The sequence below is a fragment of the Pelodiscus sinensis genome, chromosome 4, assembly GCF_049634645.1.
Source record: "Pelodiscus sinensis isolate JC-2024 chromosome 4, ASM4963464v1, whole genome shotgun sequence".
NCBI classification, from domain to species: Eukaryota; Metazoa; Chordata; order Testudines; family Trionychidae; genus Pelodiscus; species Pelodiscus sinensis.
In genome coordinates, this window is record NC_134714.1 from 81,418,336 (window position 1) to 81,443,829 (window position 25,494).

Consider the following 25,494-nt stretch of genomic DNA (forward strand, 5'->3'; position numbering starts at 1 on the left):
AAAGCCTAAGCCACAGCCTCTGCCCCATTATTACTTATCCCTTCAGATGGAGGACTACAAACAGGCAGGGTAACCACAGATGTAGGTGGAGACTGCCAAACTCCTCCAATAGTCGGGAGCAGAGTGCGTCTCGGCAGCCCTTGGCTCCAAAAAGAACTTTGGAAAGTGAACTCGAGGATGCACCAGTGTCAATCCCAGATTCTTCCCCTATGTTTGGCAACCAGTTATCCCTCTTCTACTGGGCTTGGATCCAGATTCCCTCAGATTGCTGGTTTTAAGCATGGTGGAACTGGATAGTCCCTCCAATTTTCCACCCTTTTATCCTACATCCCTCTTCAGGGACTCCTCTAATGAGCAATTTCATCTACAGGAGGGGCAGTTGCTCCTGCACTTAGGAGCAGTGGAGGAGGAGGTCCTTCCAGAGTTTAGGGGTCTGGGTTTCTGTTCCTCATATTTCCTAATTCTCAAGGTGAAGAATGGGATTGGGACTAGTTTAGATCTATGCAACCTCAGCCCATTGATGAGGAAGCTGAGGTATAGTGCCCCTAGCAGCTATCCTACCTTCACTGAATCTGGGTGACTGGTACTCCATCCTCATTGGAAAGACACATATTTTCATATTGCCATAATCCCATCCCACAGGAGGTTTCATCAATTTGAGTTGAGAGATGCACTACCAGTTCACAGTCCGCCCTTTTGTCCTATTGGCAGCCCACCTTGTGATTACAAAATGTGTGACCATTGTGGCAGCCTTTCTGTCACTGAGCGGTGTTTAGGTGTACCCCTACCTGGACAATTGGCTCATCAAGGACAGATCATGGGCCCAAGTTGAAGACCATGTGAGACTGGTGTGCTGCACATTTCTCAGACGAGGCTTGATTCTAAATGTAGCAAAGTCATTTCTCATTCCATCTCAGAGGATAGAGATTATAGGGGCTCAGGAGGCCAGGGCTTACCTTCCTCAGGCTCAGCTTCATACCATGTGTGCACTGATACAAAACCTTATAGCTTTCCCCACTACTGTAGCCAGGAACTGTCTTGCGCTCCTTGGTCACATGTCAGCCCACACACATACGTGGTGCAGTATACCAGATTTCATCTGCACTCTTACAGATTGAGTTGGGATCGGCTAGACATGGTGGTCACTCTCACTTCTCAGGTCACTATGGTAGTGTCCCCTTTTTGCATCATAACAGACACTCGTCCTGGTTACAGGTGTGTCCGCAATGGGCTGCAGGGCTCCCTTGGGTGGTCTCAGGATGCAAGGTCTTTGGTCACCTGCAGAGTTTCCAATGCATATCAATGTCAAGGAGCTGCAGACAGTGCAATCCTGGCTGCCAGATGTTCTGCACCCACTGTCATGGCTCCTTTCCCACTCTGGCATGATAAATGCAGAAGTGGGGGCCAGCAAGTGTACCCCAAAGCCTTATCTACTAGGCTTTGGTATAAAACTTCCCCCAAAATCTTAAAAACCTAGATTTTGGAAATAAAACTTCCGCTGCCATCACCCAAATATTAATAATGAGATTAGGGGAAAGATCATTTGGGAAATCTCACCCCTATTATAAATATTAGGACATACAAGTAACCAATGCCAGGTTAATAAAAAGAAAAGAGAACTTTTATTATTACAACAATATTCCTGTTGCAAGCATAAGGATCAGATGGAAAAGTAACAAAATATACTCATGGAGGAATTACACCATGGGCTAGCACTTAGTTAAAAATAAAAGCCAAACATCTCTTAAGCAGTGCCAGATATCAGATCCCATACCCAACCCTTAAAACAATAAAGCCTAACGAAACTACCTAAACTTTACCCTACTTACAGAAAGTGAAGAATTGTTTCTTGGAGACAGAGAGACATGCTTGTCCCTCCCTGTAGCTGCAGAGGACTCACCCAGAGAGACAAAGGAGGGAAAAAAACAAATTCCTTTGTCCCAGTTTGAAAGTCCTACCTACATTCCTATTGGTCACTCCACCTGGCTAGGTGTAGTTAACTCCTTAATCCCCAGGCTGCTGTCTAACCCTCATAATCATGACACCCAGGGCAAATGTCTGTTACCATTAAAATACAAAACCACAGCAATGTTTATATAAAACAAACAGGGTGTGATGCTCACTACTCTTCTCTGTGTCATGAAGCCCTCAAGCTGTAGCACTTCTGCATCGCTCATGAAATACACCTGGAGGCCTCAAATCTGTCTAGTGCTCCGAATGTGCTGACCGAGCAGCTCCATCAGTCCTTTCAATACCATGAGTGATCTCTTCACCCCAATATTGCCAGCTACGTTTTCCAGAGGTGGGGGTTATCTCTAGATAGACCTTTTTACAGTGCACCAAAACAGGATGTGCCAGTACTTCTGTTCCTTCTTGAGTCACAAGTTGAGCTCTCTGGCTCATGCCTTCCTCATCTCATGGAAGGACATCCTTTTGTATGTGTTCCTGCCATTCACCCTCATCCACAAGGTCCTGCTCAAAATTAATCAAGACAAGGTATCAGTAATCCTTGTAGCTCCAGTGTGGCCCAAGCAGCACTGATTCACCACATTACCTAACCTGTCAGTGAACACTCTGCTGCCTCTGTCCCTGGTTCTGGACTTGCTCATTCAGGACCATGGTCATCTCTAACATACCAACCTGGAGTCCTCTCATCTCATAACTTGAATGCTCCGGGGTTGATTCCATTGGAACTAGTATGCTGAAGAGTGGTCCGAGACATCCTCTTAGGTAGGAGAAAGCCCTCCACTCGAGCTACATATCTCACCAAGTGGAAGAGACTGGAGAACAAAAGTTGAATTCAAAATGATAGTGACAAATTGGTTTTAGGTCAACAAGATGAAACAGTAAACACAAGTGAAAAGGATTACACCTGTGAAGGAAAAAAAATCAAAAGCACAACTACAAAATGAGGAATAACTGGCTATGCAGTAGTACTGCTAAAAAGGAGCTGACTACTAATGGATCAGGAATTGGAGTCATCGGTGTGATGCAGTTGTGAAAAAAGCTAATATTCTGTGGTATCTTAACAGGAATTTTACGTGTGACATGTGGGACATACTCTACTTACCACTGGCAAGGCTTCAGCTGGAGAACTAGAATACTTTGTCCAGTTCTGGATGCTACTCTTATGGGAAAATGTGGACAAATTGAAAAGCAACAAACATGACGAAAGTTTTAGAAAACTTGACTTACAAGGAATGGTTTAAAAAACTGGACATGTTTAGTCTTAAGAAAAGGAGACTGAGCAGGTGCCTGATAAGTCTTCAAATACAGTAAGGGCTGTTATGAAGAGCATCATAATCAACAGTTCTCTATGTTCACTGAAGGTAGGACTAGAAGTAATTATTTAGGTTTATTAGGAAAATCTTTCCAAATATAAGGGTGTTTAAGAATTGGAATAGGCTTCCAAAGGATATTGTGAAATCCTCTCATTGCACGTTTTTGAACAATGGGTTGGATAAATTCCTGTCCGGGACTGTGTAGGTATTTCTTGGTCCTACCTTATCTCAGTGGGCTGGATAATCTCTCAAGGGAAATTCCAGCCCTACATTTCTATGTTTTTATGAAAGGTTGCATGTCCAAAAGCATTCATACGCCAACATGCTAAAACATTGGAACAGCACTGACTAGTGATATGAGTACTAACTACTGAATTGTCAGCACTTAAATCTCTCTCATCTAAGTCCAGCCCTCTTTATCTTTAGAGCAATGTTAAGATCACAAGACCATGTCAAGGATTCCTAATAGATTGGTACATTACTACTAACCCTCAAATAAGAAAGGACTGTAATCTGAAATCTTATTCTTAGTATTCGAGTATAAGATGTTGCGAAATCTCCCATATAAACAGAAGCTGGATGTATTAACTTGGCTGTGGAAGTACTTGTATTGATTTGAGTTATGAATTGAAGGTAGCTATCTGGAATCCTTCCAAGAACAGCCAACAAATGAACTACTGATTAACATTAGGAAATAGCCAACATTTCCATTGATTTCACTAGCAGTAGTTTAAAAAGCATTCTTTGTTTCAAACAACTGGGTTATATATTTTAACTGCAATAAGCTGTCAGTTTCCAGAGACCAGAAGGCTAGCAGTGAGTCCTGCATTGGTACTTTTAGAAGATTGTGTATGCCACCATCCATTAAAACTGGTTTTTACTGTCGAATGGGACTTTAGAAATCTCTCACTGAAGAAGCAGAAAAGCTGAAAGGAATATGAACCAATCTTTCCTGTGCTACAAAGGGCAGTGTAGTCTCTTGGGAAGCAGTAGTTGAGTTTAATCCTTCCTTTGGTTGCTTTCAATATGCATGTCATTCTTTGTACAGGGGTTCTTAGCTGTGTGTGTTACAAATCGGTGTTCTTTCAAATCCTTTTCAGAGCATCAATAGCTATGTTGTGGTGCAATTTGACATCTGGAGGACTGATATTTTAATAGTAGGGTTTTTTAAATTTAAATTGTAATTAAAAATGTAAGTCATGGGAAAGCTGTAATAGAAGTCCAGAGAGAAAGTGTAAGCTATACATTTGTTCTGCTGGGCATTAATATTTGGAACCTATGTTATAAAGAAACAGTGCAAGGTAATTTAAGCCTTTGTTGGGTTCTTTGGCAGTTGTACAGTTCCTTATCAGATGATAATACCCAGTTATGATGACAAACTTGAGTGATTCCTCTTTCTTTAGAGCTATAAAGCTTCCAGAGAAATGTTTTGTATGTAGTAGCCTACTAATAGAGTGCTCTTGTACATAAGTACTTGGACACAACTGAAAACATGCCGTGTGTTTACAGAGAAAGGGAGTGTATTATTATCATTATCATTATTTTGGGTTGGAAGAGCTCTCGGGAGATCATCTAGGCCAACCTCCAACAGGACCAACCCCAACTAAATCATTCCACGGCTTGGTCAAGCCTGTCCTTAAAAAAGCTCTAAGGATGGATATTTCACCACCTCTCTACACAACCCATTACAGTGCTTCAGCACCCTCCTATTGAAGTAGTTTTTCCTAATATCCAACCTACACCTCCCCCATTATAACTTGAGATCATTGCTCCTCATTCTGTCATTTGTCACAACTGAGAATAAGCCTCCCTCTATCCTCTTTGGAACTCCCTTTCAGGTAGTTGAAGGCTGCTATCAAATCCCCCCTCGCTCTTCTGTAGATTAAATAAGTCTAGTTCCCTCAGCTTCTCCTCATAAATCATGTGTCTCAGTCCCCTAATCATTTTTGTTGCTTTCTGTGGAACTCTCACCAGTTTGTCCACATTCTTTTTGTAGCGAGAGGCCCAAAACTGGACACAGTATTCCAAATGTGGCCTGCCCAGTGCTGAATAAAGGAGAATAATCACTTCCTTCAATCTCCTGGCAACGTTCCTATTAATGCTGCCCAATATCACTTTAGCCTTCTTGGCAACAAGGGCACACTGTTGACTCTCATCCAGCTTCTCATATACTGTAATTCCCAGATCCTTTTCTGCAGAACTGCTGCTTAGCCAGTCGGTCTCCAGCCTATAGCAGTGTATTGGATCTTTCTGCCCAAAGTATAGGACTCTGCACTTGTCCTTGTTGAACCTCATCAGATTTCTTTTGGGCCAATTCTCTAACTTGTCTAGGTCAGTCTGGATCAATTCCCTACCATCTACCTTATTTACCTCTCCCCCCATCTTTGTGTCATTTGTGAATTTGCTGAGCCTAGAATCCATCCCATCATTCAGGTTATTAATGCAGATGTTGAACAAAAGTGGCCCCAGAATCAACTGCTGGGGCACTCTGCATTGCTCCTGGTTCCAACTTGATATTGAGCCATTGATCACTACCTGTTGAGCCTGACAATCTAGCTAGTTTTCTGTCCACTTAATAGTCCATTCATCCAACACATACTTCTTTTCCTTGCTGGCAAGAAAAGCTTTGCTTAAGTTCAAGCAGATCACATCCACTGTTCACCTATATCCACAAAGCCATTTATCTTGTCAAAGCATGCAATTAGGTTGGTCGGACGTGACTTGCTTTTGGTGAATCCATGTTGACTGTTCTTGATCACATGATTTTTCCAGAGACTGAGATGAGGCTGACCCTGTCTGTAGTTTCCTGGATCCGCCCCCTTCCCTTTTTCAAAGATGGACACTACGTTTACCTTTGTTCAATCAATTGGGGTCTCCCCCAGTCTCCATGAGTTTTCAAAGATAATGGGCAGTGGCTCTGTAATTACATAAGCCAACACTCTCAACACCCTTGGATGCAATTGATCCAGCCCTATGGACTTTTGAATGTCCAACTTTTCTAAATAGTCCTTAATATGTTCTTTAATTACTGAGGACTGCTCACTTCCTTGCCATACTGTGCTGCTCAGTGCATCAGTTTGGTAGTTGACCTTGTCTATGAAGACCTAGGCAAAAAATCATGGAGTACTTCAGCTTTTTCCACATATTTTGTCACTAGGTTGCCTTCCCCATTCAGTAAGGGTTCTATACTTTCTCTGATCTTCCTCTTGTTGCTAACATAATTGCAATTAAGGTGCAAGTCAGAGTTAGAAGATCTGAGTTTCATTCCTGGTTTCTGTGTGAGTCTTGGCAAAAATTGGAATAATCTTCCTCCTAGGCAGCAGCTTTCAAATTGTGCATCCGGATCCCAACATGAGTTATGATATTGTTTTAATGGGATTGCCAGGACTGGCATTAGACTTGCTGGAGTCTGGGGCCAAAGCCAGAGCCTCCCCTCCCGAGGCTGAAGCTTAAGGGCTTCAGTCCCATGTTCTAGGGCTCAGGCTTTGGCAGCAGCCCTTGATATCAGAGCTTGGGTTACAGTCCTCTTGCCTGAGGCTGAGGCTCTTTGGCTTTGGCGTTGCCCTCCCTCCCCCTTGCCTGGAGCTGAAGCTCTTGGGCTTCAACGTTGGTTTCAGTCCTGGGTAGCAGGGATGATGTTCTTGGGCTTCAGCTTTGCCGCCCCCTCCCCAACCTGAGGCTAGGCCAAATCAAGCTTTGGTTAGCCCTCAAGGAACTGTGTAGTAATTTTGTCAGAAGGGAGTTGTAGTGCAATGAAGTTTGATAACTCCTGTCCTAGGGGGAATTCTGAAATTCTGTTAATTGTTGCTTGTAAAATGTTTGGAGATTATTGAATGGAAAGCAATATAGAAATGTTAAATAGTAGAAATGTATCTACAGTAGAAGCTTGTAATAATGCCAAGACAGATGAAGAACTAATACTGACTTATCTTATCTTACTTACACTTTTGGAATACTTCAGTGGTTTTTTTTTTAGTCCAAGACATGTAGATAAAAGGCATTTGCATGTAAGAGATGCCCGACTAAGGGAATTGCAGACAAATTGCACAATGTGGATTTCAGTAGACTAGAACTCTTGATAACTGTTTTGTTGTGAATCTAGCTTTATGGTTGAATGAAGATGGAATGCTCATGGAATGAAGATGAGGCAGTTGAAGGGAATGCCTTGTTGATGAATAGTAAGAGTGAAACCTTGATGTGGGAGCTTTAGTTTGTGGGCACACTACTAGTGTGAATAAGAAACATTTGTGGCCTTCTGCTGTATTTCAAGATTTAATAGTCAGGCACACTCTATTCCTCCAACTGAGTCTGACACTAAGATTTAAAAAAAGCTGTAAAAGTAAAATTAGTAGCACAAAATAAATGTTACCCTCATTACTGGCAAATAGAAAATCCTATATATTTTGCTAGTAGTTGCTCCTAGTAAATAATTTAAACGCCATATCCGTTTTCCCCTCCTGGGAAATTGTCCATTGTTTAATGTGGCCAGCATCGTGTAGAACAGGGGCTGCATTAATGATGCCCTATTCCTGTTTTTGCCCACTTGTGTTTGATCCTGTAGTCAGCTGCAGAGTAATGTATGAAGTGACAAGGATGGTATCTTGATTGTATCCAGCTGCCTGGAACAAGTCAAGGGCAAAGATGCCTGTCATGTAGCAATAGCTTCACCAAAGCACCCATTAAAGAATATAAAGAAATATAACATGTAGCTTTTGAACATGACCCTGTTAAAGTAAAGGGGCTTATTAGACCCAAAGTCACTCCTGAAAGCAGATTAGGTTGTAGCCATAACCAACATGAATAAAGTTCCATTTTAACCATACTTGGCTTTTAAACAAGTTAACTCTTTTTGAGCAGAGCAGCTGTTTCTTTTAATAAGAAAACTAGTTTTCCTTTCTTCTTGCATTTATCAAAGAGCCACACCCACACTTAGAAATGCAGGGTTCTTCTAAAACAAACTCAGAATAAAATAGTTAGTTATTTGTATTTCCTTCTCAGATATTCATTATTTCAGAGTTTTTCAACAGAAGCTTCTTCCGGCATGGTGAATTTTATTGTCACAGATGCTCAAAATAAAGTCCCAGAATAAATTGAGTAGCAGCCGTAGGCTCTTCAAAGTAGGGAAGATGAAACTGTTTGGGATCATTTGAGGGAGAATGTGGGAGTTTGGAATAAATGAGAGGAAATGAATGGAAAGAAATAGATTGAGTCAGAAGAAGCTTCGTAATGGAGAAATGTGTTAGTTTGTGTTATAAGTTTCTAAGAGAAATGATAGAAGCCTCTTGGGCCATTTAAAAGTAGACAAGATAAAACAGTAGAAAATTAAGAGCAATCCTTCAATGACCCAACAGAGAAGGAATCTACTTGGTGTTTTCTATCACTAGCTTCTGAATCTAACTCTTAATTTGGAGAATTTGCAGTGATGGGAATATGTGTAATAAATGTAAGTTATTAGCTATACTTTTGTTCAGAGCTATAAAATCTCATCAGAAGATTTTTGTTTACGAAGAAAGATGGACAAAGCAAAGTGTGGGGACTGACCAGCTTACACAACACAATTTTCTATACATATACTATGTATTTTGCCAAGATCTAAATGCCAGGTATGCTCAAGTGCTTGAGTACTTTCCCTGTGATAGTTGTTGGAGGGAACACCTATAATTGTAACTCTAAGTAGCTTCCCTGAATTGTTTCTGTTGAGTTTGGTCACTGTTTGCGCCAATGCTGGCATTAACACCTGTTACTTTCTGCAGGTTTGGCGGGAGTTTCCTGATAGGCTGGTTGGGTATCCAGGACGCCTGCATCTGTGGGACCATGAGATGAACAAATGGAAGTATGAGTCAGAGTGGACCAATGAAGTCTCCATGGTGCTTACTGGAGCAGCTTTTTACCACAAGGTAAAAGTGATTTCCAAGATAAATAGGAAGTGTGTGCGCTATGCAATGAGCTATAATATGACATGCTATTTCATGTCAGACTAACATATCTGATCATTTTTTTATGTGAGAATTTAAGTCTTTATTGTTCTGGCTTTTTGGTCATTTACTGCAGATGTCATTGCAAAAAATGGTATAATGTTGAAGGCCAAAAAAGGGTGTGGGTATGTGGAAGGGGGCTAAATAGCAAAAAAATGAAAAATCATTGTTTTGGGTTTTTTTATATTATGACAGAGCCCTTATTGAAGTAGGTATTGGATCAATATATAGAAAGACACGGTCCCTACTTTGAAGAGCCTTCAACTTAATATACAACTTTTGGGAAACATCTGACTTATATTTGAACTTTCAAATGTCTTTTTAAACCTCCAACCCTCTCTGGTAAGATTACGCTAATTATGGCAAAGCAGTTCTTTTTGGAAAATATGTTCCTCTATTTAGGCATCTAAATGAAGTGGCTAGGTTTTCAGAAGGGCTCAGAACCCAGGAGTGTCCTTTGAGAACAAACTGGGTTCATTTGAAAATCTGTCTTTAATGTTTGACTCCTTTCCCTCCTTATTGTCTTTTTGTCAGTGATGGCCTCCCTATACCTTTTTTGTGAAGGTGCACAATCTCACATGGAGCATTCTTAGAAAGTGCGAAGGTGCAGGCACTCTAAAAGTGAGCAAGGTGCCTTGAGGTGCAGAAGAACAGAGTTCCCTCTAACATTTTCTATCCTTGGGCAGGTTGAATTTTCTTTTGGACGGGTTGAAATTTATGTGAATCACCAATATTGAGGTAGTATGTGGACTTGCAACACCAATACAAACAAAACACACACACGCACTTTAAGTAGTCCATATGTGTGGAAGAAAATATATTAAAACAAGACACCTGTGGCTAGTTGCTGTGAGGTACACTTAGTGACTACAAAGGTAGGGAATTAGCTTTCTTTCACTTCCTTCCACTGTGAGGAAGAGTGGAAGCCCCAAAACAAATTGGCACATCGCTTCAGGGTTTATGGATAGATGCATATTTCAAAGAGCTTGCAAATAAGGTTTCATCCTACAAAACTAGCATCACACCTAGTACTTTCTACTTCTGACTCATAAGAGTCAGAACTCTACCACATAGCAAAGATCTGGCCTTAATGCACCATGTATTAATTAGTAATACAGAATTTTTAAAAAAATCGTTTAAGTTCAGAGTTTTAGATATCTGCAACACTCACTCCAAAAAACGTTGTTAACCTTTTTTCTTTCTTGTTTTAAGCCATTAACACCTATGTAAAAGTTGTTTGAAATGTAATGCAAATGTCCTAGTGGCGCGCACACCTCCTTATGCTTACTGCTGTCCTTCCCGCCTCCCCCCACCACTCCCTCCAACTCAGTCAGACAGCAAGGACTGCAGCAAGTGATTCTGGACTCCCCAAACTTAACTGCCTCCACCTCATTGAACAGATGCCATCCCCCACCCACTCCCTCTTTTCCCTATCTACCCCGTGCAGTCAGTCCCTTACCTCCCCCTTCCTAACCTACGAGGGTTGAAGAGATTGCTGGGTTTCTGCCTCTGTCTTTCTCTCTCCTTGGGCAGATGGGAATCTCCAAACTCCCCCTTCCCCTGACTTGCCCCCACACCAATTAACAGGGCTCGGCAAATAATGCAATCTACTCGACTGTGGCGAGTAGATAGCCCAAACCCGGTTCTTCTGGGTTGCAATCTGTGCATGCACAGAATGATCTGCGCATGCGCAGATTGCCGGACAACGTGACTGGCGAGCGGGGCTCACCGCAGTTTGGCGAGCCCTGCCAATTAATTGCTCCCTCCCTCTCTTCCCCTAGACACTTATTACCACCTTATCTCACCTGCTTATGTTCTCTGGGTGCTCTTCAGTTCAAGCATCAGAGCTCCATTCAGCTGCTCCTTAGCTAGATGCTCTGCAGCTGAGCTCCCTGCCTGTGTGGGAGCTTTGAACCTCTGAGCGGGGCTCAGAAAATAGCTGTGCAGTTGTGCAGCTTAGAGGGAAATTAGCAGAAGATTATTCAATAATATACCATATTAAAATATAAAAGGAAGAGGGTATTTTTGTCCACATCTGAAGCTCTGTTGTTTGGGGGTTCATTTCATGAGGCTATGGTTACAAAAATCAGTTGCAGACCTTCCTCAAGCTATATTCTCCAACTCTTGCTATAGAAACAACTATTATGCCTGTAACTGTTTCCACTGTATTTTGAAAAAAAAAATAGCTCATTTGTGAACTTATAGAAAAACACAATTAAGTAGTGTATCTTTGTAGGATGTGTTATTGCAACAGTGAATATAGGATTGCAATTAAAGCTTTAGAAGAAGAAAAGCAAATGCAGAAATATTTCCTTTTCTGTGTTTGTGTTAAAGGCAAAGGAGGACTAGTTGCTAGGCACAAAGACTAAAACTGTGAATGTGTGAAAGGAAGCAGCATCCCTTTCATTTTTATGGTAAAATGTCACAGACACAGCTCCAACTACTAGACTGCGAAGAGCAGAGTTTGTTTACATTCCATTTCTTAGTTGTTTACTGTTCCCAATGACTGGAATATTTTGCAGGCAGTCCGTCACTGTAAGAGTATTTAAAGTTGCATTCTCCTTCCTCCCTTTTCCTTTGTCATTCTGTCCTGCAGTATTTTAACTACCTGTACACCTACAAAATGCCTGGAGACATCAAAAACTGGGTGGATGCCCACATGAATTGTGAAGATATCGCCATGAATTTTCTAGTGGCAAACGTTACTGGCAAAGCAGTTATTAAGGTCTGATTTTCAACAGTTCTTATCTTGAATATCTCTATATTGCAGAAATGTGACAAATTTATATGAGAGTTTATTTCAGAGGGCTTTATTCTCTTTTTTCTTCTCATTTACTTCTAGAATGATTTTCCATTTCCCTTTCATGGTAGGCATAGCCCAGTCCATTGAGACTAGTAAACCTAGGGAACACAGGATTGACTTGTGATCATTGTAGCTGCCTACGCAGAGAGGATAGGTTAAATTCTATTAAAAATTGTTTTTTGAGATTACTGTGCGATGGTGGGGAGGGATCTCCTGGCACGGTGTCTCATAACTGGCAACAGCTGATTTATTGCAATGTTAATTGCAAGAATGTTAATTGCAAGATCAGTTTTAAATGAACTTTTTATCCCTGAATTAATTTCCTGACATATTTCGACATGTTTTCAGGTTTGGAATTCACTCTGTACGTTCATTTCAAAGTGTGTCAACTTGGAATGAGATTTAGAGGCTGCCAGGCATTACTTCAATTAGCAAGGTCCGTTTTCCCACCTGTCTATCATCATTTACTAGGACTGGTGGCTGTGTTTCCTAGAAAAGTCTTTAGAAGATAAAGTATCTGTTTTTGCTGAAAAAGTTTTTGAGCTGTGCAAGGGCACTGTAGAGAAATTTGGCACCTCAACGCAATTGGGTGAGTCTTGCAGAGTTTGCCAGTCAGCTATTAACTCAAGTAAGCAAAAGACCGTCTGTTGGATTAAGGTTACGGTGAAGTATGGGAAGCTATATTTCATCACTGTTATGGCTGCAAGAACAAATGGTGTTTATACAGGGACCTTGGCAGTGAGAAAACAGTCATTAAACAGGAATTAAGGAGCTTGTCATCGCTACTTCTTTTCAGTTGCAGAAGGCAAAACCCCTCCAAACCGTTTTTATTGGGCCCCTGTGAATTTTTCAGTTAGCCAGGCCAGATGGAGCTGAATGGGGGAATGACATGGATATTTTTTTTTTTTTAAGTTTTAGGAGAGTGCTCAGCCTACACTTCAGGCATGTTCAGAGACTCTACTCTACTTTCCAAGCAAGGGGATTAATATTTCTTCTGCCAGTGATGCTGATGTCTTTCGTGCTTTTGTACAGGTGACCCCACGAAAAAAGTTTAAATGTCCAGAGTGCACAGCCATAGATGGATTATCGCTGGACCAGACGCACATGGTGGAAAGGTGAGTGGGCCTCCTTCCATTGCCCATGATGTCTTACTGTGATTCTCAGAGCCAGGTTTTGGGCGTGTCTCTGAAATTAGGACTAAAAATGCACTCTGTCCAAATTGCTGCATAAATCCAGTTATCATATGCATGGAGGTCATTCCTCCAATGTGTAATAAGGCACATGGTCTGAAGTGACAAGTAATCTGTTTAAAGAAAGATCTTTGGAATGGTGCTCTGTTGTAATACACATTGATTGTATGAAATTCAGGTTATCAACAATATTTTTATAAAATATTTTTATTTTATAAGAGAAATTTAAGTGTAATGAGTGTTCAAACATTTTTGAAAACACAGAAAGCTGATAATCTCTCAGAAGTTGACTAATGGGGATGAAAATGTCTGATAAATGGAAAGTTCCTACAGTGGTGCTGTAATAACTAATGTTTATACAGTCTCTTTCCTCCAAAGATCCCAACTCCCGCTTTTCCTGCTGAAGTATAGTCACCAGTGTGGTTGAACATGGCAGTTCTTTAACAATAGTTGCAACATTTATGATAGGGAGAATTATTTTTGAAAGATATGTGGGGGAGGCCATTTTATAAAGGGTTTAGAACAAAGTACAGTAAACTTCCGATAATCTGGCACCTTTAGAACCCAGGGGGTGCCGGATTATCAAATATGCCGGACTATCGGAAGGGGGGGCTATGAGGGTCTGGGGTGGGGTTGGGGGGATGCACTGCCTCGGCGCTGTGGGGACCAACCCAGCAGCACCCCAGCTGCTCTGTCCCAGGTATACCCAAGTCAGCTGCTGCTGAAACTGATCAGGGGCTGATTCCAGGAAGCCGGGGCAGAGCTGCTCTGCCTTGGTCTTCCTGGAGTCAGCCACTGGTCAGTTTCAGCAGCGGCTGAATCGGGGACAGCTGGGGTGCTGCCGGGTTGGCAGTACTACTCCCTAGTTATAGGAGTAGTGGGGCAATGCTTTAGGGGGAAGCGCATTGCTGCACTGCCTGAGGGGCAGTGCTACGGGACCTACCTGGCAGCACTCCAGCTGTTTTCTCCCCGGCTTCCCCGATTCAGCCGCTGGTCAGTTTTAGCAGCAGCTGAATCGGGGAAGCTGGGAGCAGAGCAGCTCCAATGTTCTGGCTGCCCGGAGCACTTCTGGGTTCCTGATGGTGCCGGACCATCAGGAGTACCGGACCATCAGATGCCAGACCATCGGAGTTTTACTGTAGTGGGAATCAGAACACATCTGAGTTCTGTTCTGCACTATGCAGTTTACTAGTTTTGTAACTTTGGGAAAGACACTAAAGCAGTTTGAATCTCAGTTGCTCAACAGGGAAAATATTTGCTTACCTTTTATAAAGTGCTTTGAGATCCTTGTATGTAAAGGGCTATATACTTGAACTGCTTTAATCTGGTAACCCCTGGGAAACAGGGTATGCTGGATTGAAGACCTTGCTGAGCCACAGAATATACTTCAGGGTCTGGGCAGGAGGGAAACAGGTAGGACGCTTACCTGGTGCCCGGCTCCTGGGGGACACGTGGCTGCATGCCCTGTGACACTCCCAGGCTCCAACCCCCTAGTTATAGGAGTAGTGGGGCAATGCTTTAGGGGGAAGCGCACTGCTGCACTGCCGTACCCCCAGCCCTAGCTGGGGAGATGGAGAGCCGCAGTGGACAGAGCCGCTTCCTCTTCCATATCAAAGATGTTCCCAGATTAGGTGTACAGAGGTTCAAGTGTATTACTTATTATTTGTATGAAATTTAGCCAGAATTGCAGAATTGACACACCTATATATTCCAAACATGTATACATGAGCTCTTCCATCTGTTGTGCCCCTCAGGTGAACTCAAGGCTATTGCCTGCTGAGTGTTCAGTCTAAGTTATACTTCTGCAAGCTTCAGACTTACTTTTATCGATCATTCTCACTTTGTCAAGTGTATGGAATAACACATTTGGTCACAAACACATCTGGAGAAAAATTATCTGAAATACACACATGCCTCCTCTTCAAGGGAGGGAGAAACGACAGAAGCAATAATGATGTAGGAGTCCTACACTGATGATGATAGTAAACAACAAATTAGACATGTGTTTGTGGCTGATGGGGCAGTAAAATAGGCCAGTGTAAGTCTCAGCTGCTAGGGCATCATATTATGAAACAGGAAGGAAACTGTTTAGCTGTAGATATATGTTGAATGCACTTATAGCCATAATATCTACAGACCCTTACCACATTGCTCTGAAGAGATTGCGTCTGGAACCATGAATTCATTTGTGGCCTCTTCATTGCTAGTAAATATTAACATATTGAAGTGAGGTCAGTGAATATTTGCAAAAGTGGTTAGTAGGTTGGAAGGATTTATTTATGACATGGGATCAAAAGAGCTAAGTATATACAACTTTACTAAGTAATGACTAAATGGAGAAATAGTTTTCAGGTACCAAAGAGTGAAAATACCGTGGAAAGAGATGGGTTATTAACAGTATTGTTAATACAAGGCTATAATATTGTAGAAGGGATTAAATTAAGAAAAGGAAAAAAGTCAGATGAAATCATGAAGTGCTTCCTAACTGAGATCTGTTACTGTATAGAATAATTTCTTAAGGCAGGAGTAAGGAAACCATGGGAAATTTAAATGAAAACTGGATGAAGCACTGGAAAATACTCTTTAGGGAGACTATCCTGTATTTGCTGAGGGACAGCCTACAGGAATATAGTAGGGTTTTTTCCTGTTACCATTTTTGTTGTGTGTATTGTAGTAATACCTAGGAGTTTATGGGCCATGACCCTATTATACTTAGGAAAGAAAATTCATATCCGTTATTCCAAAATAGGGAATAACACGATGGGCAGTATAACTTCAGAAAGTAGTCTGAGAGTTATGTTAGCTCATATTTAATTTGTTATCTTGTGATGCAGTTGTGAAAAAGGCATCTCCCATTCTGGACTGTATTAACAGGAAGGAAATATACAAGATGTGTTAAGTAATTGTCCCATTGGCACTGGGTGTGGCTTCAGCTGAGATACTTTGTCCATTCTGAAGCATCACACTTTAAGAAAGATGTGAACAAACTCTGGAGAATCCAGAGGAGAGCAACACAAATGAGAAAAAGTTGAACTGAGTTTAGTCTTGAGAAAAGAAGACAGAGAGAACCTGAAAAGTCTTCAAATTTATTAGGGATTATTTAAAGAGGGCAATGGTCAATTGTTCTGTGTTCACTCAAGGTAGGACAACAAATAATTGGCTTAATCTGCAGCAAAAAATTGGGTTATTTACTAGGAAAACTTTCTAATTATGAGTATAATTAAGCTCTGAATTAGACTGCCACAGAAGTTTTGGAATCCCCATAATTGGAGGTTTTTTAAAGAACAGATTGGATTGGAGAAAGTGTCAGGAAGTAATATCAAATCAAATTTGTTCATAAGTTGACTATGTAAACTACTTGATTATCCAGCTAGAGGAATTTAGAATGGAAGTTAGCAACTGTACCTTGGAGAAGAATGGCAATGATACACAACTAGGATATAGTCCTACTCATTCTTGATTTTTATATTTTAAAGATTGTTCTTATTGTTTAGGTTGACCTGGTTTCAGCACAATAAACCATTACTTGTGTGTATATGAGCTGACATACCTACCAACTACCAAGGTCCATGTAGTCCCATGTTACTAGTGTCAGTTTGAAATGAGTGGGCGCTAGTTGAAAAACTTGCAGGGTGTTCTTTTGTGGAATCTCATAAATTATCTATTTGTTTTAGTGGGATAATAAAACACAGGATTCTCAGTGCAAGTTCCCAGTAATTTAGCATTAGCTAGAACTATGTTTTGGTTTTAGGACTTAGCATCCATACTTATTTTGCAATTATCTGCATTAATTATATGTCAACTGGCTTCTGCCGGGTTGAGAGAGAATATAAATGAGAGGGGTATCCCTTACAACAAGAAACCCAAGTCAGAACTTTGAAGAATAATTCTTAGTTTGTAATGCCCAGTGTCCAGAATGATGGTCTGGGATATATGACAGAGTTCCATAACAGGTCCATTTATATTACTAGACTACTGATTCCCTGGAATGCAGAAGTTGTGACACATTGGTCTTGGCAATTGAGTTAGAACCAGGCCCAAATGACCAGGGATCCATCTACTTGTTGCGAAATGGATGATGTAAAAGGCTAGTAATGGAGATAAACTTTTTATTTTGGGTTTCTTTTTCAAAACCAGCATAGTGACCTGAAGTTACCAGGTGACATGGGAAAACAGCTGGTGATCTTTATCCTATTTCTTGAGGACAGATGATCACCTAGCAAAACCATCTGTGAGGGAGGCCGTTGTTGGCAGTTTTAGCAGAGAAAAAAGAAAAAAGATAGTGGAAACTGAACTCTTTTCTTGTCTCAGAGGTTATGCTAAAATCAGGTCTGGTTACAAGGAAGAGAACTGATTCTAAGGGTTGATTGGCCAGAAAGCTGATCAAATCTGCCAAAGCCAACTGAAGTCTTGTTTTTCAATTCACACTAAGTTAATTCCATGTTGAGCACAATTCTATGTTGTCGGCAAAGTAAGGAAAGGATGAAATAATTTTTGGAAGCAAAGATGTGTGTGTTAATCTAAATGTGCAGACCTATAAAAATAGCCAAGCAAAACACCTGCCCCTCTTTATGAAATGACACACTGTTTTCTTGGCTAAGTAGCCTAAAATGTCTAATGCTTTAAGTGTCTGTATGGTGTGCTGTCCAGAAGTGACGAATCCTGCAGAATGCAAGCAGGAGCTGTTCAGCTCCGTGCAGAGGAAGAGATCTCGGCAGGTGGGAAGGTACTTCTCCAGGTAGAGATAGTGTATGGCTTGTATCTGACACATTTTGGTTCAAAAAATGCTGCTGTTCAGCCTTATTCTGATGTTTGCTGAGAAGTGACTTCTGTGAGTGAAGGTGAAGGTTCATAAAGGATTTAGTTTGGATTTTTCCTTTTATGATTTCTTTAACAAACGAAGCAGCTTTCAGGGTGCTTACATTTGACCTTTTGGCAGCCTGAATACCCCCTATTCCTGGAATAAGTACAGCATAAGCCATAGCACTGCAAGATTTCCCTATACTGTTTTCTGCCATTCTGCCTAATCTTTGACCTAGATGGATGACCTCTGGAGAAAAGAGGGTCCATTCAGTTTTGGTTTTTGCTGTTGGGCTGCCATTTGGTAGCTGTGTGACAGAAGCTTTTATGATATGGACACATGCCCATTAGGAGCTAGACTGAGACAACTTACTGACTTCACACAGCCCACCAAACAACTGGTACGTTATAATGACTTTGTCATTCTTAGTCTGGGCAGGAGTCGAATCAGTAACCTAGAAGTGAAAGGTTCTGTATTCTCTAGCCCATTGAGAGACAGCAGTTGTACAAACTTCTCTTTCAGAGTTCATCTGTGCAACTAGCTCCTGGAACACTGTTATTCCCTCTACGAGGCTTCAATTTAGATTATGGACTTTGCCACAATGTTAAAAAATAACTGATGATTCTGGGTGCCTCCATTTTTGAAAGGGTGGGTGTTACATACTTTCTGCCAATCAGGGCCTTTGACAGTAGCTTAGAGTGGATACCCAAAATTGAGATGTTAAACATTTTCAAAATCTTGACTCTGAATTCCAATCTGCTGTATTTCATGCTGCTCTAGTCTTCCCCCACTAGTCCCCACACTCCTCTCTCTGCCAGTGCACCCTAATGATGCCCTACAACAGCCCTGACTACTCCATGTTTTGGTCAGTTGGTTCATTCTCTGTCCCTCTATCCTGTCTCAGACCAGGGCCTTTCCTGAGCGGAGAATATTTGTGCCAGTTTACCAGGTGTTCTGTGGTGTTCACTGTTGCTCCTATCTTACTCTTCAAACTCCTTTTGTTTTCCCACTATAAGGATTTGAACACCACTTGGGAGAGAGGAGGCTGACAGCAGAAAATGAATTGTCAGTACTACTTTATTTTCAGACCCTTTCTACACTGAACGCTTTGTATAAAGTGTTAACAATATAGTTATTTCCCTGCCGATTTTAAGGTAGTAAGTATTACAGGTCAAAAACAACTGTGCAGACATATAACACTTTCAAAAACTTTTACTGCACTTAAATAAGGAGCTATAGGATGGCTTAAAAAATAAGTTCTTAATTTTAGAAATGCGCTCTTGAGATTTTTGGGTGGTGCTGCAGCAGTCCCCATCATAAAAGTATCACACTTAGTAGGGATGATTGGCCAAGTCTGCTCAGGAAAGCTATCCTGGGGACTGAATGACCACCTCCGCCTGAGAAGGGGGTAAAAGTGAGCATGGGAGTGGAGAGCAGGAGAGGCTGGCCTGGAGATTGTTTGTTTGTACTGCTGTCTGGTGCACAGTCCTAGATTGCTTTTTGTAGCAGCCAAAATACTTGCTGATCTTTTGTGTCTTCTGTTAATTTGTGGACAGCAAATGCAGCCACCCTTGAGCATCTTGAAGGCTCAGTTGCTGTGACTTTCAGTGTCACAAGCTTTTAAAAACTATTGTGTTAAAATTAGCTTAGCTCTGTCTGAGATAAGATTAGCTGGGTTTTCCTTATTCTGCCTCCCCCACTCCCTATCTTTCAATGAAGAAATTAAAGGGGGACTGAAAGGTTAAAAATCATGCATTTTAACAAGGAAGGTTTTGTTTTGTTTGTTTTTTACTCTGCTATTGACACCTGAGATTATTACAAGGGAAAGAATGATCAAATCTCTAATGAATTTTTCACTAAATTTAATGCATTACTGTTCAATTTTGCTTTGTCTATATAGATAAATTAGTCAGTTTCCCTTTGTAGTTTTTTTATTCTGTTTCTTTTTCAGGATCCAAGCACAATCAATGCTGCCAAGTTCATAAGAGAATGTTTGTTTATTTAGTAAAGAAAAAAGATTTCTGATGAAGTCTAAAACAGAAAAAAACGTTTGCATGGGTCTTCAGTTTTGTGTGTGCTTGGTTTTTGCAAAATGTTCATTATAGTTAAATTTGATCTATCCGTAGCACTTTGAGATGTGTTGGCAGCTAATCTGTTCTGCTTTACAGCATGTGTGTTGCTTTAAGAATGACTGGAATTCTAGGGGGAGGGAGAAGGGAAGCTTTGACCTCCATGTGCACATGTGTTGCTGGCAGCATCCCCTTGCTCTTCACTATGATTAAATGGATAAATCAAAGAACACCAGTCCTCTTCTAAACCCTCATATAGTGAGGCTCCCTCTCCTAATTCCTAGTAGCCAGTGTGGAACAAATATTTCCATGAACACGAGAGATGATTGAGTTCTTTTTAAGCTAGTTATTTTAGACTGGGAACTAGTAGCGGACATGATCACTTAGTTACATTGCTGTCTTTTTTCACACAGGTCCGAATGCATCAATAAGTTTGCCTCTGTCTTTGGGACCATGCCTCTGAAAGTAGTGGAGCATCGTGCTGATCCTGTTCTGTACAAAGATGACTTTCCTGAAAAACTGAAGAGTTTCCCCAACATCGGCAGCTTGTAAAAGGCAGCGTGGAGACAAACTTGAGTATATTTTAAAAAAAGTGAGGGAAAAATAAAAAGATGACCAGTGCTAAGATGAGCCTGAGGCCTGGAAGGAAAATGCACACATGATGGTTACAACTAAGGGAAAGAGGGGTAATGCCAAGTTTTGATACAGTACTGCCCTAAGTATTGTGAAGGATAGACTAATGTGCAGCAGCTATTTCTGTGTTACACACAAATACAGACCACTGTATGCATGGGTCTAATAAAAATGCCAAACGCTTTTTTCCAGGGGAGGCTTTATCCAGAAGAATGAAATGGAATCTTTTTGCGTAAGGGGTGCCTTGCATGGCTCACCTATTGTGTTAAATACACTCTCTTGGTTTGATGAAGCCACCAATCTAAATACCAGCTGTTTTCAGCACTGACTACAACATGCATCCAGCCCATTTCCCCCCCTATGAAGTTGGCATGCCTACTTCCATTGAAATTAATTTTTGGCTTTAAGTAATTGAGCATCAAGGATCCCTACCTGGCCTTTTTGCTTAGTAAGATAAATGTTTTTTTCTTTTTAAAAAAATCCATTCTTATGTCATAGAGTTTAGGGGGCTAAACATTTTTGCATTAAAAGATTTCAATGGGAGTTGATGCAAATTAGAGCCAACAGGGTGGTCTCCTTAATTTAAAGACAGATTATATTTACCATAACTACACCTCTCATACATTTGTATAGATCTCAGGTTTTCTGCTATACTCTCAGAAGATGGAGAGGCCTTACTATGTTTTGCCATTCCAAAGCTTTTTCTTACTAAGATGGAACAGTTGTTTTTGCACGTACTGGGGCAACAGCTAAAATGTATGTTTGTATATGTGAGCCCTCTTCAGAAAACAATGGGCTGTAGGATAGATTGTCCTATATCTCCATCTGCAGGAATTCCACTTGAGAGCTGGTGCGTGTATGTGCAATATATTAACAACACATACTTAGCAAACAAACCCATGCAAGCTGTCCTCATTTGAAAAATTGACATAGGCTAACCTGTGATTAATCTATAAAACCCACTGCCACAGGACTTTACTTGAACAAATGGCTTAATGTGGTTTTTAAAAGGTTATATATTTGTTATTGGAGCGTCAAACTGTTTCTCCATTATTAAAGTTGATCTGAATATTATCTGTCTACACTAGAGACAATACAATTTTCAAGGATAATCAGTCCTTGTTGCACCAGCATACAAACTGATCCCAAGTTGGAATCAGAGATAAATTCTCCTCTTTTCCCCGTCGTATAGTGTCCTTCTATTTGATGCGCTATGGGTAGTTTGCACTTTCCTCACTAGCATCCAGTACTGCTAGTGTTGCAGACATCATAATTGTTGGACCATCTTTGTTACAGTATGAGCATTCTTATAGTTCTGCAGCAGGACACGTGTTAGAAATCTTAATCCATCCCCCCTGCCTTGAGAGTGATAGGTAGCAATTGCAAAAATCAAATGGAAGTCAAAGACCAGAAACAGGAAACATCTGCTCCCTGTTTGTATCACCCTAGTAAAACTTTCCTCATTGCCCAACCCAGTGGAAGTGTTGGGAATGAGAAGCCTGTTAGAACAGTAGCTGTGAGGTGACACTTTGACATAGCTCTTTCAGGGCAAATGTCTTTAAACTAGATTGTCCTATTCTTGGGAATGTTTAAATTACCAATAAATTCTAGGACTTGTTTCTAGGATCTTGCAGTCTTTGCTACATCTGCTGAGGGATGGTAGTGGGCAATGCCATGGATAGCTGTCTTGGTTATAAAGCTGACAGTTTGCAAATAGGGTAAGGAACGCTGTTTCTCTGCTGTTTAATATTTCTTCCCTGCAGCCTCCACACATGCACTTACTTCCTGAGTCTGTCTGAATTACATCCTTGTGCTGGAGTATCACAGACTGTAGCTCACCATTAAATAGCTTGTTTTTAAAAGGGACGTTATGACAGTATACTACGCTACTGAATTGACCCCAGAGATGGGGCTGACCTGAGGATAGTAAAGATTTGGGAGTGTCCCAGAGAGAGAATTTCTCCCATGCACACAGTCTTGAAAGTGCTGCAACCTGGTAGTTCCTTCTCAAGTTCTATACAATGGTTACATGTAGTTTTTGCACAAGGTAGATTTCATACTGGAGGGTGGGGGTAAATGGCCTCAAAATAGAAGTGGTTGGTGGCAGCCTGACAAAGACGAGCTCTGGGTAGTTCTAAAGCTTGCCTGTTTTGCCAGCGGAAGTAGGTGCAGTCCAAGATATTACCTCACCCACATTGTCTCTCTAAAACCCACCTTACATCATCTATAGATTTAAAACACTAAGTGGGTAACAACCCCCCATAGCCAAAATCATGTAGGGGCTTGAGCAAGTATCCCTTCCTTGATATGCCCAAGAGCTGTTATATCAATTAACCTGTTCTGTTTTGTCCTGCACCATTTCATAGTTGTTTTTTGTATTCCAAGCTCTCTTAAATGATGTATGCCTGTATTCTGTGGCATTAAAAGTGACCTAAATATCAAGTTCAGCAGCTGTCAAGTCTATAGATTGGGCCACCTGGTTGTGTTGTTTTTGAAAATAACTCAAAACCTGTAAAATTTCAAGTATGTGTGAGAGAATTGGGATAATTCCATTGTTGGTCATTAACTTATGATCCTCGTTAACTATTCAGCTTGTATATTTTATATAAAAAAAGTTTAATGTGTCTATTAAAAAAAATGAGCTCAAAAGTGCTTCTATTCTGTTTGAGTTCTGAAGAGATGACTTGTGTACTTTCCCTAAAGAACTGTAGAAGCATTCTGAATGGACAACTGGCAGGGATTGTTTCTTTTTGCTAAAGCTGTATTAAAATATGAAACTCTAGAAATAATCAACACTATTTTAATGACTCAACAACTGTTAATGATGTTGGTATTTTTCAGTGGGAGCTTGTACTCTGGACTAACTTTTCCCATATACTCCTCCTGAGAGGGTAGTTTTGATTTGTTTCCTGACATTATTCGGCTATACCATTAAGGCTGGAGGAACAGGGGGGTTGACATCCCTTTTTACCCAAGGGTTTAATTGTAATGCTATGGATGTGTGAAACTTCCCACTTCTTCTTTGAGTGATGTCCCCATGGGTGCTCCATTGTTGGTGTCAGGCTCGTCCCGTTTTCGCAGATTGGAGATTTTTTTCAAGCAGTATCTGCTCAAGCTGTGTATGCTCATATGTGGCGCGTGAGGTATGAACCTTTGAAGTTTGCGCGTGCGGCATGACTCGCCTCAGTTTTCCTCAAACCACCCTCAGTCACAGACGGAGTCCAGCCACAATCATTATTCCTCTCGCTTACAGAATGATCGTGCAGCACACTGCTATCTTGCCAAAATAATTACATCTTGTATTACCCAATGTTACTTGTTGCACAGCAGACCTCTTCCCATAGAGCTCACTCCATGCTGGCCGTGGTTGCGTCAACTGCCTTCCTCAAAGGGGTCCCCCAGCTACGTGGGCATCCAGCCACACTTTTATGAGACTCTGCTGTCACCCCTCAATATGAGAGGAGTTCTGCCGTATCCTCGGCGGTTCTTGAATCTGTGCACACCTCATAATCTGAAGCCCACCGTCTTTACTGTGGGTAATGCTTAGATGCATCAACAGTGGAGCACCCACAGGGACATCACTTGAAGAAGAAAGAGAAGTTACTCACCTTGTGCAATAACAACAGTTCTTCGAGATGTGTGTCCTCATGGGTGCTCCACGATGCACCCTTTCTTCCCCGCTCTTCGGATATATCCTACACTGATGGGCAGTTACGATGAAAACTGAGAAGAGTCGGGCTGCAATCGCGAACTTCACAGGTGCAAACCGCACTTGCCACATACGAGCATGTGCGACCTGAACAAATACTGCTTGAAAAATCTCCAATCTGCGGCACTGGGACAAGCCCAACACCAACAGTGGAGCAGCCATGAGGACACACATTTTGAAGAATTGTCATTACTGCCTGTGACGTAGTAGGGGTACCTTGCTGGTTGCTATGCTGGGCAGTAGGCTATGGGTGACCTCTGCTGGCGGCAGCACGGCCCAGCAGGGCAGGGGGTGAGTCATTATGCAAAGAGGGTCTCTCAACCTGTCTGACCAGCTACCCCTCAGGGAGAGAAACAAAGGAAGGTGGAATGCCGCCCCTGGCTGGGGGGCAGGGCTGGAAGAGAGTGGGTTAGTCTCTGTCTGGTATCATGGAGGTAGCAGCCTAGGCAACAGGCTGGGATTTAGGAGCCCAGACTCCCCCATATCAAGGGGGGCTGAGGCATCCTAGGCCTGCCCTGTAACCAGATTACATCTGTGCTGTGCTGTATCCTGGAGAGGCAATAATCTCCCTCTATTCTACTGGCTGGTGGAGTCTGTTCGTGCCATTACGGGGGTGCAGGAGTCAGGAAAACCCCAACGCGCCGTCACACTGCCCAAGGTAAGTAACTTCTCCCTTTTGCTGGAGTGTCAGTCTTTTTGCAGTGTTAAGGTTATGTGCTCAAGAGATCATTTGAGAGACTTCTGAGATGACCCCCCTGAATAAAAGACACACCCTGAGAAAGGAAGCTGCAAACATGAAGGGTCTGGATCTTGGGAGAAGGGCAGATAGCTAGGCTATCTTGACAGTGGCATTCTTTGCAATGGCAGCTTCTTATTTCCTCTCAGTTCAGAGATACTGCTGTGTGCTTATTAAAATACATAGCATGCTGAAAAATTATTTAAATGATGGTGGGGGCACCTTTGTTATTTGTCTCGAAGGACAAAGTGAGATGGTTGCCCAGCCAGTTGTGCAAGTTTCAGCGATACATTTTTA

The 25,494-nt window shown here is 41.6% G+C and overlaps 1 protein-coding gene across 1 annotated transcript in view; it reads left to right on the top strand.

The window, feature by feature from the left end:
- The window catches only part of EXT2 (exostosin glycosyltransferase 2), a 131,424-nt gene extending 107,874 nt beyond the window's left edge, over window positions 1-23,550 (top strand). Inside the window, exons 11-14 of the mRNA XM_075927527.1 lie at window positions 9,035-9,178; window positions 11,853-11,981; window positions 13,092-13,174; window positions 20,533-23,550. Coding sequence (XP_075783642.1) covers window positions 9,035-9,178; window positions 11,853-11,981; window positions 13,092-13,174; window positions 20,533-20,671 — 495 coding nt within the window. The 3' untranslated portion in view covers window positions 20,672-23,550. The remainder of the gene's footprint in view (window positions 1-9,034; window positions 9,179-11,852; window positions 11,982-13,091; window positions 13,175-20,532) is intronic.
- Window positions 23,551-25,494: the final 1,944 nt, after the last annotated feature.